The sequence below is a fragment of the Podarcis vaucheri genome (assembly GCF_965113315.1).
Source record: "Podarcis vaucheri genome assembly, chromosome: Z".
NCBI classification, from domain to species: Eukaryota; Metazoa; Chordata; class Lepidosauria; order Squamata; family Lacertidae; genus Podarcis; species Podarcis vaucheri.
In genome coordinates, this window is record NC_138758.1 from 36343819 (window position 1) to 36359980 (window position 16162).

The following is a 16162-nucleotide window of genomic DNA, read 5'->3' on the forward strand; positions in this document are numbered from 1 at the left end:
CTCAGCCAGGGGTCAGGGACATAGGAGTTGTAGTCCAGCTACATCTGGGGCCCCAAGCAAATCCAGTGAGGCTGGAGGCCAGGACCTTGGACAGAGCACAGAGCACAGCTCAAATGTTGCTTCAGCAACAGGCAGCCTTAAGCAGAGCCTTATATGGAGCTTGTCCTGTCTCCACTGAGAGATGTATCTTCTAGCCTGCTTCAACTGCCAATTACTTCAGGGGTGCAGGGAGACTGTGGTTCTGCTGGGGCTTTGGGGTGAGGTTTTTGGAGTCAGAGGAGGACAATGTGACCTCCTCAGGCTGGAAACATGCTGTCAAGATGGACTTATCTGGAGCTATCCAGGGCTGGCTCTGAGAACCATACCTTCTCCAACCACCATACCTTATCTGAACCCATGACTTCATCCCCTGAAAATGTGAAGGACCACCAACATTCAGCTTCATCGGGTGTTCCTGAGTTCTTTTGCTAGGAGAGGGGAAAAATGCAACCTTTCCTTATCTGCTTTATCCACACTGTGTATGATCTTATGCGCCTCAGTCTTGTGGGTGTATGAATGTGCATGCAAGGACTGAACCCTCAAATCAGCTTTTGGAATATATGTTAAAGCAATAAAATCTCACGGTGGCAGCAGCAAGCAACAGCATGTAGCACTTTCAATTAAAAGCAAATGCCTTACTCAGGTGATTGCTTTGTCAAAATCAAGATCCCTGCCAGTGTTTCCATTTTTGTCCTGCCCCTTCTGGAAACTGAAACTGCTGTGTCGGATAATGAAGAGCTATAATGGCCATTAATCCCCAATCCTTGTTTTCCAGTTCCATATTTAACAATTAAAATAATTAACAGGGTGTGATTAGAGCCCCCTGATTATGCCATGGTTGCAATGAGCCCCTTGACGTCCTTTGCCCGGCTCTTAGTGCTGAGACAATCTGCGGATTAGGCAAAATGAGCTGATAAGATTCAAGGCCATTCCTCAGCAGGGGAAAAAAAGATCCCATGCATGCTGTAAACTAGCAGATCAGACCCAGAGAGCTATGGCAACGCTTCATGCTCTGCTACTGTACTAATTAAAGGGTTTGTGTTTCATTTTCTTTCTTTCTTTTAACATTATGTAGCATTATGTATTTTTTTAAAAAATATGATTTAACACTTAGGAAGTGCTTGCAATTTGCTAAGTGCCATGCAGGTATTAAAAGATGAAGGCGTCTCTGATCGCAGTCTTACTACTGTCTAGTAGACAAGTGGGATGAAGAAATCAAGAGTTGGAGCAGCTCCACCATTATAAGCGGTATTGCCTCTGGATACCAGCTGCTGGGAGTTGCTTGAAGGAAGAATATTGCTGTTTTGCTCAGGCCCTACTTCCTGGCTTCCCATCATGGGCATTGGATTGGTCACTGAATCCAGTTAACAATGCTGGAAGAGATGAGCCTGCAAGTTTCTTACGTTTAGCTGGTCCTTCATTGACTGGTGGATGGGGCCCCCCATTGCCATGATGTTTTCCTTGGAGGTGCTAACTTCCAGTGTGGCCCTTGAAACCCTGGCTAGCAGCAGAGGCCAAAATGTGCCTCCCTTCAGACTTAAAATATGATGTGATTATTATTATTATTTTTTAAATGCAGCAGAGTATTGAAAACTACATTTAAAGGCAAGCTTTTGTTTTTTCACACGTGGGAGCACTCAAAACACAACTCTCTTAATTGCAGATTTTGCTCCTTTTTTACATGACAAAGTATTCAGTATTCTGAATTATTTGTTTTTATTTATTTTACAAAGGAGAGTATTTAAAATTCATGTTTCTAATTACAGGTTTGTTTTATGTAAGGGAACCTTAAAAAAAAATTAAAGAAGTGTAACCAATTGGATTCTGCTCAGAGTAGATCCAATGAAATTAATGGACCTAAATTAGTTATGGTCAATAATTTCAGTTGGTCTACTCTGAGTAAGACTACTATTGGATACAACCCAGTATTTTAAATCCTGCTCTTTGGCCAAAAAAGGCTCTCGGAGAAGGTCACTAAAAATAGACAGTCCCTGTCCGCAGGCTTATGCTCTTAAACAAATAAAAGACATGGTACCAAAGAAAAAAATGAATTGGCCGGAGGAGGAAATGAGCAAAGTTTTGTACCAGTTCTCAGTTACAAGTTCCTTTAATGACCAGCTGCTGTGGCAAAGTCCGAGAGGAGAGGCCAAAAGTTGCTCATTTCTCAGCTGTGCCAATGGAATGGTTCTGCTTCTCTTCCCTTATCTGTTGCAGTCTGATGGAATAGCTGCTGCTATTAATGGATCTGATGGAGGCTTCTCAGCAGAAAATATGCTGTCTTTTTGTTGTTGTTGCATGGAAGAGGATTTGAAATGATGATGTAAGAGCATAAGAAGAGCCTGCTGGATCATGCCAGTGACCTGTCCAGCCTCCTGCTCTCACAGTAGCCAACCAGGTACCTGTGGGAAGCTTAAAAACAGGGCTTGAACAAGTTGAGCTGGACTCCAACTCCCATCAGCCTCTGCAGCCACCATGGCCAATGGTCAGGCACATCCAGAGTTGCAGAACAGCAACGAAGTGGTTTAACAACCAGTTCCTCTCCACGTAGAACTTTTGGAATTGTAGCTCTGTTGGGGGGGGCGTTTCCTAACAACTCCCAGCACCCATAGCAAACTACAGCTTCCAGAATCCTTTAGGGGAAGCCGTGACTGCTTAAAGTGGTATTATAGTGCTTTGAATATATGGCGTGAATGTGACCTTCATCATAGCCATTAACTTCATTGGGTCTACTCTGAGTAGGACTAGGGTTGGTGCCAACCCTTAGCCTTCAGCCTTACCATACACACATAATATCATTTTCTTAGGGCTGCCATACGTCTGTAATTTCCCGGACATAGCCAGGATTCGGCCACCGGAAACAGTTCCCCAGGAGGAAAACTCTTAGATGTCCAAGAAAATTCAGGCATATGGGAACCCATGTCAGAAGTGTAGATTTAAAAAAAATATTTTTTTAAAAGAGATTTAGAAACTTTGGGCAAAAATAAAAAAAAGCTCCACAACTTTGCCCCAAAACTCAACAACTTTTGTGTTGAGATTTTGACTTTTTGAAATGTAGTTTTAAGAGGGAGCAGCATTCCTAGCTCTGCCCTGGACCTCAAACATCTGCTATGGGGTCAAACTAAGAGGCTGGTGCCAAGGTGAAACACCCACACTGACACCCCCCCCCCATTTAGCAAAGTAAATCATCCTCTTGCAGTTGAAGTGATGCGGGGAGGTGGGTGGGAGGAAAAATGGGTTGCCTTGGAGACTTTGGGGGGCGCCAAGCCATTGTAGGGTATCTTTTATTGCTTTCTAATTAATGGGACTGTGCTTGGTTTAACAAAGGGGTATTTCTGAGCACCTTTAATGGGGCTCCTGGTTTTTGAGATAGAAGTTGCAGGGAAACAGATCACTGGTAAGGTGGGGGACTTAAGCCCATGGAGGGGGCTCCCCTCTCTGCAGAAGCTCAGAGCCTTTGATTCTGCAGTTGACATAGGAAACAGAGAGGGCTTTGTCACCCAGCTTGGACTCCAGGACAACCACATTCTGCCTCCCACAGTGCACTGCAGCACCTAGGGGTCATTTTGGGAATGTGTGTCTGAGTGTGTGTGTGTGTGAAATATGTTATTTTGAGTTGTCAGGGTTGCGTTCTTCAACTGATGGGGGTGGTAAACCTCAGGCACCCAGGGGACAATTACAGCCCTCTAAACCATGGGTAGGCAAACTAAGGGCCAGGGGCTGGATCCGGCCCAATCGCCTTCTAAATCTGGCCCGTGGACGGTCCAGGAATCAGCGTGTTTTTATATGAGTAGAATGTGTCCTTTTATTTAAAATGCATCTCTGTGCTATTTGTGGGGCCTGCCTGGTGTTTTTACATGAGTAGAATGTGTGCTTTTATTTAAAATGCATCTCTGGGTTATTTGTGGGGCATAGGAATTTGTTCATTATTGATTTTTTCAAAATATAGTCCTGCCCCTCACAAGGTCTGAGGGACAGTGAACTGGCCCCCTGCTGAAAAAGTTTGCTTACCCCTGCTCTAGACCTCTCTATGTGGCCCTAAGACCTCCTGAGGCCACACCCCTCACTGGCCCTTTAGAGCCCCCCCCAAGTGTTTTTGCTCAGCTGGAACATGTCCTTGAACTGGCAGCATATGCACCATACACTTAAAGCACATTTAAAACACGTCCCATACTTGCAAAGAATCCTGAGAACTGACCTGAAGCTACAGTTCTTAGGATTCTTTGCAGTGGGAGAAATGTGCTTCAGAGGTGTGGCACATGCACACCCAGTGCCCCTTGCTTCTCTGGATGGATAAAGCGTAGAGAAGAGGTATGTGTAGAAACAAGGCTAGTGTACAAAAGTAAAATTTACATTTGTTTCTCTGTTCACTTTTGCCTCTGCTCCTGCCAACCACTGGCATGTGGCCCCTGGAAGGTTGCCTAGGATGGAATGTGGCCCTTGGGCTGAAAAGGGCTCCTTGCCCCTTCTTTAAACATCTCACAGAATCATAAAAATGCAGAGTTGGAAGCGATGCCAAGGATCATCTAGTCCATCTCTCTGCAGTGCAGGACTCTGAGCTAAAGCATCCATGACAGATCACACACACACACATACCTATCCTGGTCTCTAGAAGTTGTGCGGGATGCCTGCCTTTCCACCACTGAAAGCCAACCTTGGCACTGCGTTGCTGTCTTTATTATAGCCACTAAATCATTTTTTTGCCTTTCCTTCCTGCAGCATGGATGTCCAGGGCGATTATGAGCCATCAGACGCTACTGGCTTTATCAACATTAACTCCCTTCGGTTTGTATTGAATCATTATAGTTTCAGAAGCCTGCCAATGTTCTAGGCAGATGCTTTTTACTGAATCAGACCATTAGTTTATCTAGCTCAATATTGTCTGTACTGACTGGCAGCAGCTATCCAGGGTTTCCGGTAGGGGGCATTCCTAACCCCAACTGGATATGCTGTTGGGGATTGAACCCAGGGTCTTCTGCATTCAAAGTGCATGATTTGCCTCTGCATAACAGCCCTTCCCCTAAAATAGGGTTGCCACACCCTGAAAGCTTTTTTTTAGGAAGACCCCCTACCTTAAATGAAATAAGGTTCCCCAGGGTTCTGAATTAAAGTAGGAACCCAAGACAGTGTCATCTACTTCATCAGACCACTTTGTCAATATAGCTCAGTATTGTTATACTGACTAGCAGCCACTAGTCTCCAACCCTACCTGGTAATTCTCCTCTTCCTACCCAAGGTCTGCCACTCAGCTGGATGGGTCCCAGAGCCCCTGTAGACATCTGTCCCCCAACAGTGGAGATGGAGCCTGGGGTGAAAAGCAGAGGGGTGGCTTCTACCCTGCCCAGATGTGGAACCTGGGGTCTCCTTAGAGAAGGAGCAGGGAGGAGAATGGGGACAAAACTAGAGTGAGTTGGCTCCAACTCTCATTGGCTCTGGCTCCACCTCCTCTTTGGTCTCCCCACATTTCACCCTGACAGTCTCAATGGCCACCAGCCCCTACTGGCATGGCTGAGTTCTTCCATTTCAGAGTGGGTGGGGGCATCACATGCTCCCCAATAACGAAAGATTTCCTTACATACAGAGATACCTAACACCCCATGCAAAAGACTGCATTTCTCCCTAATTCATTGGATTTCTGCATGCAGTATGCCTTCATCTTACAGTCATGGATTCTATAAAGGAGAGAATCAGATGGCCCTAACTGTTTAGCTAATGGAACTTTCCAGGAATAGAAAGCCCAGCTTCCAGGAATAGAAAGCCCAGCTAATTAATGCTATCCGCAATCATCTATTTTGTTTTGGGTTTTTACATAATCTGTCCTATGCACACACCCTTCTGAAATCGGAGAGGGGTAGAGAGACACAGTTACCTAATAGGCTCTTTTGCCCCTTCCCTCCCCCGGTAGCAGCCTGTTAACTTCTTTGTCCTGTGCATTAATGTACACTGTTCCCCCCCCCCTTGGATAAATTAATTATACAATGATGAGTTTTTCAGCAGCAGACAGGAAAATTTAGAAAAACTCACATATCACCTTCCACTTATTACCCCCTCCCCGCTCGTTTCATTTATTTGTCTCAACTTTGCCCAATACTAATTTTAATTCAGAGTGAATTTCTCTCACATTCTCTTTCTTTCTGTTGATTTCCAGGCTGAAGGAATATCATCGACTCCAACGCAAGGTCAAAGCACAGCAGAAATAATATAATGGGTGGGGTGGGGGCTGCAGGCTTTTTCTTTTCCCACCCAGCTAACACACCTATGTGCCACTCACGGCTAATTGCGGTAGTAATTGGTAATAGTTACTCATCTCCCTGTGCCTTGAGGGATCCCACAATGGTTTTGTTACAGTCTTTTAGTGGCATCAATGAAATGGAATCAAGAAAAAGGTGGTTGGTGGAAAGGCGGGAGCATCACCACGCCTGTCAGTTTGCACACGAATATGTTATTAAAATATCTGTGCCATTATTTCTGGAATCTTAATGAATGGGACCTCCTTTCTTTCTGTTTTGCTTCTCACTGTTTCCCTCGCACTTATTCAGCCAAGCTGTTTTGCCAAGCTTTAGTCTTTGTCCTTTCATACGAGTTTAAGTGCATCTGAAGGACATGCTGGATTGGGCTTGCTTTTTTTGTGGGTGGGAGGGAAGAAGCAGCAAAAGGAAAGGAGGCCCTGGACTCTACCCAAGCCCATCGCTCCACCTGTGGGGAGACTAAAGGGAAAATGGAATGGGGGTGGTTGAGGGAGGTGAAGAAATAAAATAATTTGTTCCATTTTGATCACCACTAAGAGCATTTCTTTCTTTGTCTTTGCATTAATTGCAACGAGGTCTGCTTTAATTTCACCCTTTAAAAAAGTCCCTTTCTTAAAATGAATTTCTCAATTTGTTTTAGCCTCCAACCCCCCCACCCACCCCCCCGCCACCGCTGCCCACATCCCTACAGGGATGCTTCAGTTTGAAAATAAAAATCAAGGTAAAAAAGGATAGAGAAAAATGGAGAAGGTGGGGAAATGTGGAATTTTTCAATATTCCACTTGCGGCGTCAACTGTGGACTTGAACTAGTTCCAGAAGAGCTTGAAACATAGAAGGAAAAACCAATGAGAATTAGATTTGCTTGTGCTACTGCAAGGTACAAAAGTGTGTTTAGAGGAAAACTTATATCCTGCTCGGCAGATAGTGAGCTTGATGTCACACAGCTGAAAGGGTGTAAAACCAAGAGAGAGTAATCTGTAGCCTTCCAGGTGTTCTTGGACTCAAGCTCCCATTGTCCCTGAATAGGGATGGAAAGATTAGTCATTTCCAGTTCTCTCGGTTTCTCATTTTTCTGTTCTTAAATTCAGTTTTCCACAATGCTCAAATAAACAAATAATTCCTCATGAAAATTCATTAATGCTTTAGTGCAAATTTGTCTGTTTGACTCATGTACACATTTTTGCAAGCAATGTTCTTTAAGATAATGCATCTTTGTCTGCTAGTTTCACAAATATATATATATATTTATGTACACTCATATACACATTTTGGTAAACATCAATTGTTTGGAGAACTGCAGATTTTGAAGGGTGTCTGTGTTTTGGTTTTCAATTTGTTTTGGAATTATGAAATTTCATAGATTTGCTTTTAAGTGTGAACTGAATCATTGCCATAGCCCTATGTATTAACTATCCTCCATAATTCATATTAGGGCAATACTTTTATTAGACCAGCTAAAACTCCAAAATCCATACACTTCAAAATTTCAAAGAGGTGGGGAGCAGGGGTTGCTCTTTATAAAATAATTTCGAGTTGGCTGAGTGGTGTATATTCTTGCTTGCATATTTTAGACTAGCATTTCTGGTGTTTGATCGTTTCTGATAGTTCTTACAACCTGACACTGTCTAGCTGCCTGCAGAGTTCTCCTTTATAAAGCTGAACAACACTAAATGAAGGTTTTAAACTTAAAGCACAGCAGATGATGATTTTTTACTTTTTAAAGTGACAACCAAAACAAAAATCCAAAGCTCCACAGGCAGCATTTTAGACAGCCTCACTTCTGGCAAACCCCATGGACCTACAGAAACAGAGAACTAGGATAACATACAGTTGTACAGGTACAAAAATGTACTGAAGCAATGCAAAGCTGCTCTGGACTTGGGAAGGGGGGTTGTGATCTGACTTTGGGAACATTTATTAACATCCTGCTTTGACTTGATGAGGACTGAAAGCACCCTGAAAAATCTCACTTTGACCCCATACTTTACAAACCAGAACTGAAGAACAGAGGAACAATAAATTAGGGAAATCTGTTATAATCTGAACAGCCTCACTCCTTTGTCCGCCTCTCCCTACCCTTTGTCCGGTTTCATAAGACAGTGGTTCTCAAGCTTTTTTCTCTGGGCCACACTTTTTCAGAATAAAAATTTGCTTGTGCAGCACCAATTTTTTAATTGAGAAGAAGTACATCGAAAAACAAAAGCTAACAACTCCCAGCAGTGCTTAATCTTGAAAAAATATATATGCGTCTTCTGCAAATAAAACAATTATTTTGATACTACAGTGGTACCTCTGGATGCGAATGGGATCCGTTCTGGAGTCCTGTTCGCATCCTGAAGTGAATGCAACCTGCGTCTGCGCATCTGTGTGTACGCTGGTCGCAATTTGATGCTTCTGCGCATGCACGTGACATAATTTTGAGCGTCTGCACATGTGTGAGTGGCAAAACTCGGAAGTAACGTGTTCCGTTACTTCCGGGTCGCCGTGGAGCGCAACCCGAAAATGCTCAACCTGAAGCAACTTTAACCTGAGGTATGACTGTATACCATACTGCAATGTTTACATGTTGCTTTGCCTTGAACCTTCCCACCACACTTGTTATCCTCTCCTGCCACACCAGGACCACTCCAGGAGCTGCTGAGATCTGCGTGCTACTGTTAGGAACTGGAGTCAAGTGTAGCTCAGCAGTAAAAAACACAGTGTCAGTGAAGTTAACTCTCTTATTTTGTTATAATAATTTTTAATTGATTTTCCACATTTTTAATATCCTCACAATATTCATTTTTCACCTCTACTTAATAGGTTCTTTTGAACCCTTGAACTTCCCTCTACCCCTCCATGAGTTCTTTCTTTATCCCATAATTAACTGCATCTTCTACATTTTCCAAATCATTATATAAATCATAAGTAAAATATAGCAGAATTTCACATTACAAGTATCTTCACATTCCTGCCAGTGTCTTTAAATTTTTACAGTGATCTTTTAAATAAAGTACAAATTTGTTCCGGTCCTTTTCAAATGCTTGATCTTCCTGGATCTTTCCCGTCAGTTTTGCCAGCTCCCCATAGTCCATCAGTTTCACTTGCCGCTCTTCTTTCGATGGCACTTCATCTTGCTTCCATTTCTGGGCTTGTAAGACTGCTGCTGTTGTTACATACAAAAATAGTCACTTGTCTTCTCTCAGTATCTCTTTACCTATAATACCTAATAAAAAGGCTTCTGTATTTTCTTTAACTCATTATAAATCATCTCCCAGAAGTCTTTTACTTTGTCACATAACCACCACATATGGTAAAAAGTACCTTCTATTCCCTTACATTTCCAAAATAAGTCTGAACTCGTTTTATACATTTTTTCAATTTTGCTTGGTGTTAAGTACCAGCAATACATCATTTTCATAATATTTTCCTTCAGTGAGCGGCATGCAGTAAATTTCATTTCTTCCTTTCATAATTTTTCCCAAGATGACAACTGAATATTATATCCAAAATCTCTAGCCCAGTGTATCATGACTGCCTTAACTTCTTCATCCTTTATATGCCATTCTAAAAGCAAGTTAAACATTTTTGATAATATTTTCACCTTATTCTCCAACAGATCTATTTCAAACCTTGATCTTATTGAATCAAAACCATTTTTTAATCTATTTAAAAGATATCATTTATCTGATGCCATTGTAACCGATCTGTCATATATTCTTTTAATTCTTCAAAAGTTTTTAATTTTAATTGGCCTTCTGCCTCAATTAATAAATCTCTATAGATGGCCCAATTCCCTTTCATATTTACCTTTTTAACTGAAAGGTAAGGGTGAGAGCCACCAAGGTGTTTTCCTTTCGAATAAGTTTTTATATCTGTCCCATACCTCGTAGGTTGATTTTCTCAATGTGTGGTTCAAGAATCCATTATGTACTTTCACTTTATCATACCATAAATATGTGTGCCACCCAAATCTGTTGTCGTGACCTTTCAGATCCAATAAATCTGTGTTATCTAGCTAAATCCAGTCTCATAACAAACAAAGGCAAGATGCTTCATAGTATAATTTCAAATTTGGCAAAGCGAAACCACCTCTTTCTTTAGCATTTGTAAGAAGTTAACTCTTTATCCAAAGATGCCAAAACAGCTCAGGCCTTGTGATCCCAAACAACTCTTCCCATTGGTCTTGTTGCCTTGAGGTGGTTGCCTTCCCTTTTCTCTTTAAGGCTTCTCCTCTCCAGGGTCCTTCCCAAGCAGTTGCAAACTGTGCACAACCAATCTCTGTTCTGCCCTTTTCATTTCTCTCTGTGTTCCAAGAGATCAGACTGGAAGGTCACAGCAGGAGGGGGAGGCTCCCTAGATTCTTCAGCAGCCTGCCCTCTCACTGCCTCTCTAGCCCCTGCTTCTACCTCAGAGTTTGAACTGCTCTCTGTCACAGCCTCTTCCTGCTCACTAAACCCTGTTACCTCTTCAGCTTCTGACACTGCCTGTTCCTAGTCTGCTTCCTCTTCTCCCTCTGACCACTCATTGTCATCCCACTACCAATCCCCTGGCATCATCCCTTGGGGGTTCCCCAGCTAGTGTCTCCCACCATTCCTCTGCTTCCAGCCAGTCCATGGCAGTTGCTTCCCCCTGAAGCAAACCACTGAACTGTGCATGTAGCAGCCTCCTTGGTGAAGGTACCTTCAGGCCCTGGAAACCAATTCTGCCTACCTAGGCTAGGCCTTGGATGCTCCTGGGCAGGCAGGACAATAAGGGAACAGGGAGTTGGATATGTTTAGCTTGGATAAGAGAAGACTGAGAGGGATATGATAGCCTTCTTCCAATATCTAAAGGGTTGTCACATGGAAGATGAAGCAATGGTTCTACCCTGCTTCGGAGGGTAGGACCCAAACCAATGGGCTCAAATTACAAGAAAGGAGATTCCAATTAAGCATCAGGAAGAACTTTCTGATAAGAGCTTTTCAACAGTGGAATGGACTCCTTCCCTGAGGGGTTTTAAGCAGAGGTTGGATGGCCATCTGTTACAGATGTTTTATTGAGATTTCTGCACTGCAGCAGGGTTGGACTAGATGATTCTCAGAGTCCTTTCCAATTTTATGATTCTATTACTTCCTGGGTCAAGTAAAAATTGCTTGTCTTCTCCAGTATCTGAGTGTTGTTCTCTCCATGGTTAGTCTTTGGTCTTCATGTGCTTTTCAGTGTTGACTGCAGGGCTTCTGTAAAATCCCCATCATGACTCAGGCTGCTGCCGTCATCCTGGGCCCGACACACAGTAACTGTGGTTATTAATGCTGAATATTGGCTATTAATATATGGATATGTGAGGGGCTTTAGGCCCACAGGCTTAATGTGGCCCTCTAGGAATCTCTGTCTGTCCATCACGATGCTCTTGAGACCCTAGTTTTGTGCTGGGGTCCTGTTTGAGGATTTCCTGCAGACATCTGTTTGGCCACTATGAGAAAAGGATGCTGGATGAGATGTGCCACTAGCCTGGCCCTGCAGGCTCTTCACATGTTCTCAGTGCTCCCCCCCATCTTGAGTGGGCCTGCTACTCCTGTCTTCACTGCCATTGTTACTGCCCACTGTCTCCATCCCCCTCTTTTCCCTGGGGAGAAAAACTTTTCCCAGCCTGCTTTCTCCATGTCATGCCTAAATTTATTCACTTCTATCATTTCCCATTTCACTCTTCTTTTCTCCAAAGTCCCTGAACAAAAATCAGTATTTTTTTCAGTTGCAGTGCGCTGGAGCATAGTTCAGGCACCTCTCAGGTGGGCACCATGGTGGGCTAGCACTTCCCAACCAGTTTCTTGCATTACATACTTCCGAGAAACCCAAAACAAACTTTTCAAGTCAAAAGGGAACCTGGCCAGCATGTGCGGGTCTGCACTTTTTTAGATCTATGACTCCACCTTGCTCCTTGGTCAAGCTATGGGGTGGGGCCAATTCATATTTCCTTTTCTTCAATCTGCCCAGCGTCTCCCATGTAGTGGGAGTGGGCTTTAAGCTTTGCAGCCAGGCCTCTGCCATTGCATGCATGCATGCAAACCCTCCAACATTTCTCCAATGAAAATAGGGACATGTTAAGGAAAAGCGGGACATTCCATGATCAAATCAGAATGCAGGACAGCTTCTCTAAACCAGGGATGTCCCTAGGGACACTTAGAGGGTCTGAGCGTGTTTGTGTAAATGTCCTTCCGAGCTGCCCTAGCCATTTGCCCAAATCTAAGACAATAAGGGAGGTGTGGGAACATTTGTTTGACCTGCACCAGAACCAGGGGTGACCCAAAAACCAGCTAGAGAGACAGCTTGTTGTAGTTTTTAGCACATCCGCAGGTGGTGAATGTGGCTGTTGTCAAACCGGCATCTGTTCACGGTTGCCCTGAGTCGCCCAGCAACTTACTATAACAACTTCATGGTGACTTCTGGCACCTATTTTACTTGAGCGGGGGGAGCACTGACCACAAAATTTCTTCAAAGGGGAGTCAGTCCATCCCCAGTGAGTCTTGTCCAAGGGTCCGCCTGAAAACACTGAATGGGCACAAACCAGTGTTATTTGTGTGTGCAAGCCAGGCTGGGAAATGCTGGTTTGATAACATTGGCAGCATCACTATGGCTTTCCCCCTCCCTTGAAACTCCTCCCACGCAGCCTTCTCTGGTCTCCTTCCCCCTCTTGCCCTCAGCTGCAAGCCCTCTTTAGCCAAGCCCAGAGGCCTCTGGGTAACAGACAGCTGTTGGATGACCCTTCCCGTTAGCTTCCGCCTCGGGCACGCTGCGTTGCCAGCAGGGCTGATCTGTACGCCTCTCAGGCTGAGGAGTGCAGGGGCTCCTCCAGGGTCACTGTCAATCGATATCTCATCTGCAGGCTCTCCTAGCGGAAGTGATAGCATATTGGAAGAAGGTAATGGCTCTGGTCTAGTGGAAAAGGCTAATCTTCCCCAGCTGTACAGGATCTCTGCAGGTGGCCTCTGGCATCTTCCTCCCGACACACCGCTGGGCTCCCCAACGGCAGCACACAAGAGAAGAAGAGGAAGAAAAGGACCCTTTTCTTTAAAGGCACAGAGACTCCCTTTTCATTGCTAGATCTTCACCGGCTGGGGCAAACTGGACAGCTTAGGGGGCATGGAAGGAGTGGGCCAGGCCACCCCTACGGCCCATGAATCGCAGTCCATCATGTGTTCACTGGGTTCCCACATTTCCAGGAGGCAGCAAAACCAGGAGAGTCCCTGGATAGTGGAGTCCCTTTCACTTAGTGGAAAGATGTGGAAGGCTTTTCAGCCTGAGGGCCACATTCCCTTCTGGGCAAGCACCAGGGGGCCACATGCCAGTGGGTGAGTGGGGCCAGAGTCAAAAGTGAGTGGAGAAATGAATGTAAGTAGGTTGGTGTCCACACCCACCCACCCCTCTGTTCCCCTCCAGGTAAATAATATGCATGACTGGAGTTCCAAGGATACATTTCCAGCTGGACAAAAACAGTCAAAGAGGATGTGAAACAGAGCTGGTGAGGGGTGTGGCCTACGGAGAGTCCTGAGGACCAGATTAGAGAGTCTTGGAAGGCTGCCTTTAGCTTCCAAGCCTGAGCCTGAGTCACTAACTGCTCCTATTTTTGTAGCTGACAATTTCCCTGTTGCATGTATTTGCGGGTGGCGTGTTGGCAGGTGAAATGTCATTTTGATACTGCCCTTGTGACACTTTGCATGCAGAAGGTCCCACCTCTCTCATGAGAGACATTCTGCCTTCACTTGTACTCATCCATCCTTTGAGAAGGGAATGTCTCTTTTTTAGATCAGCAGTGGGAAACCTGATCTAACAAGAGGCATTCCCTCCTCTCTCATGACAGACAGCTTCTTCTGCATACAGTGGTACCTCGGGTTAAGTACTTAATTCGTTCCGAAGGTCCGTTCTTAACCTAAAACTGTTCTTAACCTGAAGCACCACTTTAGCTAATGGGGCTCCTGCTGCTGCCACACCGCTGGAACATGATTTCTGTTCTCATCCTGAAGCAAAGTTCTTAACCCAAGGTACTATTTCTGGGTTAGCGGAGTCTGTAACCTGAAGCGTATGTAACCTGAGGTACCACTGTATAGGCATTCTCCCATTATGCAGAAGATAATGGTCTTTCTTAGATCAGCAATATGGGACCTGTGGCTCCCGAGATGTTGTTTCACTCCAATTCCTCTCACTCCTATCCCGTTTGTCATTCTGGCAGTTGGCTGTATTTGATGCGTGTTGGAGACCAACAACATCTAGAGGGCTGCAGGTTCCCCATCCCTCCTAAACACCCCCCACTCTTGTGGCCCTAAGGCTGTGGCAGAGCAGGCGGTACAGTGAGGGAAAAGTGATATGTTCCCCCATAGGGATACATGTGACATCCGTCTCCCTGAGTGAGGGAGGCAGATGGAGACCCCTTGGAAGCAGAGTCCAGCGCCGTAAAGTGTAATAAATAATGCATTGTGGCAGATAAACAGCCACCTCAAGGAACCACATGCAGGGTTAATTCAGTCCCGGAGGACTCAACGACATCATTAACCCAGTGAAGAGGTGATGGTGCACAATGCCACACCAACCAGGGTCATCCAAAATACCTCCAAAGTTGTGTGGGGGTGTTTACAACACAGCATGGGTGTGAGGAGGATGAGCTGAACTCTCCCTATCTTCTTCAGTTTCTCCTTGAATGCAGGCTTTGAGAAAAATTAAAATAAAAGACTGCTATTCTACTTGGGGGGGGGGTGTTGGTTCTGCTTGCAGAGCCACATTGGGAGAAAAACAGGTGTTTTGTTTTGTTTTTTAAGGGAGAGAGATGAGGAAAGGTTGCAGCATTTGGGATGTTTTAATTCAGAGAAAAGGCAAGGAAGAGGAGACATCACAGAGGTTTATACTATTATGCATTGAATGGAAAAAGAAATGTTTTCCTCCCTTTCTCATAACATTTGAACTCATGGGTGTCCTACGGAGTTGAATGGTGGAAGATTCAGAAGAGACACAAGGAAGAATTTATGCATGCGGTGCATAGTTAAACTATGGAAATCGCTCCAGCAGGGGACAGCAGTGGCAACTTGGATAGCTTTAAAAGAGGGCTGGTAACCTTATACTAGCCACAATGGCTATGCTCTGCCTCCACAGTTGGAGGTAGCAATGCTTCTGAATACTAGTTGCTGGAAACTGCAGGTAGGGAGAGAGCTCTTGTACTCAGGTCCTGCTTCTGAGTTTCCCACAAGGGATTTGTGGTGCCTTAAAAACTAACCATTTTTTTTTATTACGGCATAAGCTTTATTGGAATCCACTTTGTCAGATGCATCATTCGAGGATGGTTATGTTTCACCTCTACTGTCAGAGGAGGTTTGACAGTCAGTCCTGGAAGATCTGTTCCCTGCCTTTCAGACCTTTTCTTACCTGGCCTGGCAGGGCAGGGCCCTGACTAACTCGAGCTACAATAGCTGAAGCTGCTGAACAGAATTTTGGGCTGGAGTATTTTTTGCATGGTGGGGTGGTTGTTGCTGTTAATATTTTGTGCCTTTATTTGGGATCTTATGAGGAAATTGTTCAATTTGGTTGTATACTTTTTGATTTTTTTTGTTTATTGTTTATGCTTTTGTTAAGTTTGTAGTTATGTGATTTTTATATGTTGGAAGCCACCTCGAGCATTGTTTTAACTTTGGAAAGGTGGCATACAAATAAAATGATTGATTGATTGATTGAATACCAATTACCAGGAATTGCTAGTGTGGACAGCACTGTTGGAACCAGGTCTTGCTTGTGAGATTCCCACTGGGGCATCTGGTTGGCCACTGTCTGTACAGGGTGATGGACTAGATGGGCCTACAGCGTGATCCAGTTGCCAAGCTCTTCTTCTGTTCTTAAATACAAAATGTTCAGAACAACAGAGACAAAAACACAT

At 44.4% G+C, this 16162-nt stretch overlaps 1 protein-coding gene and 1 long non-coding RNA gene across 2 annotated transcripts in view; one reads left to right on the top strand and one right to left on the bottom strand.

Moving 5' to 3' along the window:
* The window catches only part of ASS1 (argininosuccinate synthase 1), a 76503-nt gene extending 69084 nt beyond the window's left edge, over window positions 1-7419 (top strand). Inside the window, exons 14-15 of the mRNA XM_082208497.1 lie at window positions 4756-4821; window positions 6185-7419. Coding sequence (XP_082064623.1) covers window positions 4756-4821; window positions 6185-6236 — 118 coding nt within the window. The 3' untranslated portion in view covers window positions 6237-7419. The remainder of the gene's footprint in view (window positions 1-4755; window positions 4822-6184) is intronic.
* A 1572-nt stretch (window positions 7420-8991) lies between these two features.
* Window positions 8992-16113, bottom strand: LOC309523521. The gene is made up of 2 exons (XR_014215438.1): window positions 15975-16113; window positions 8992-9430 (listed from the first exon to the last, which is right to left on the bottom strand). It is a non-coding gene; the product is annotated as an uncharacterized lncRNA (long non-coding RNA).
* Window positions 16114-16162: the final 49 nt, after the last annotated feature.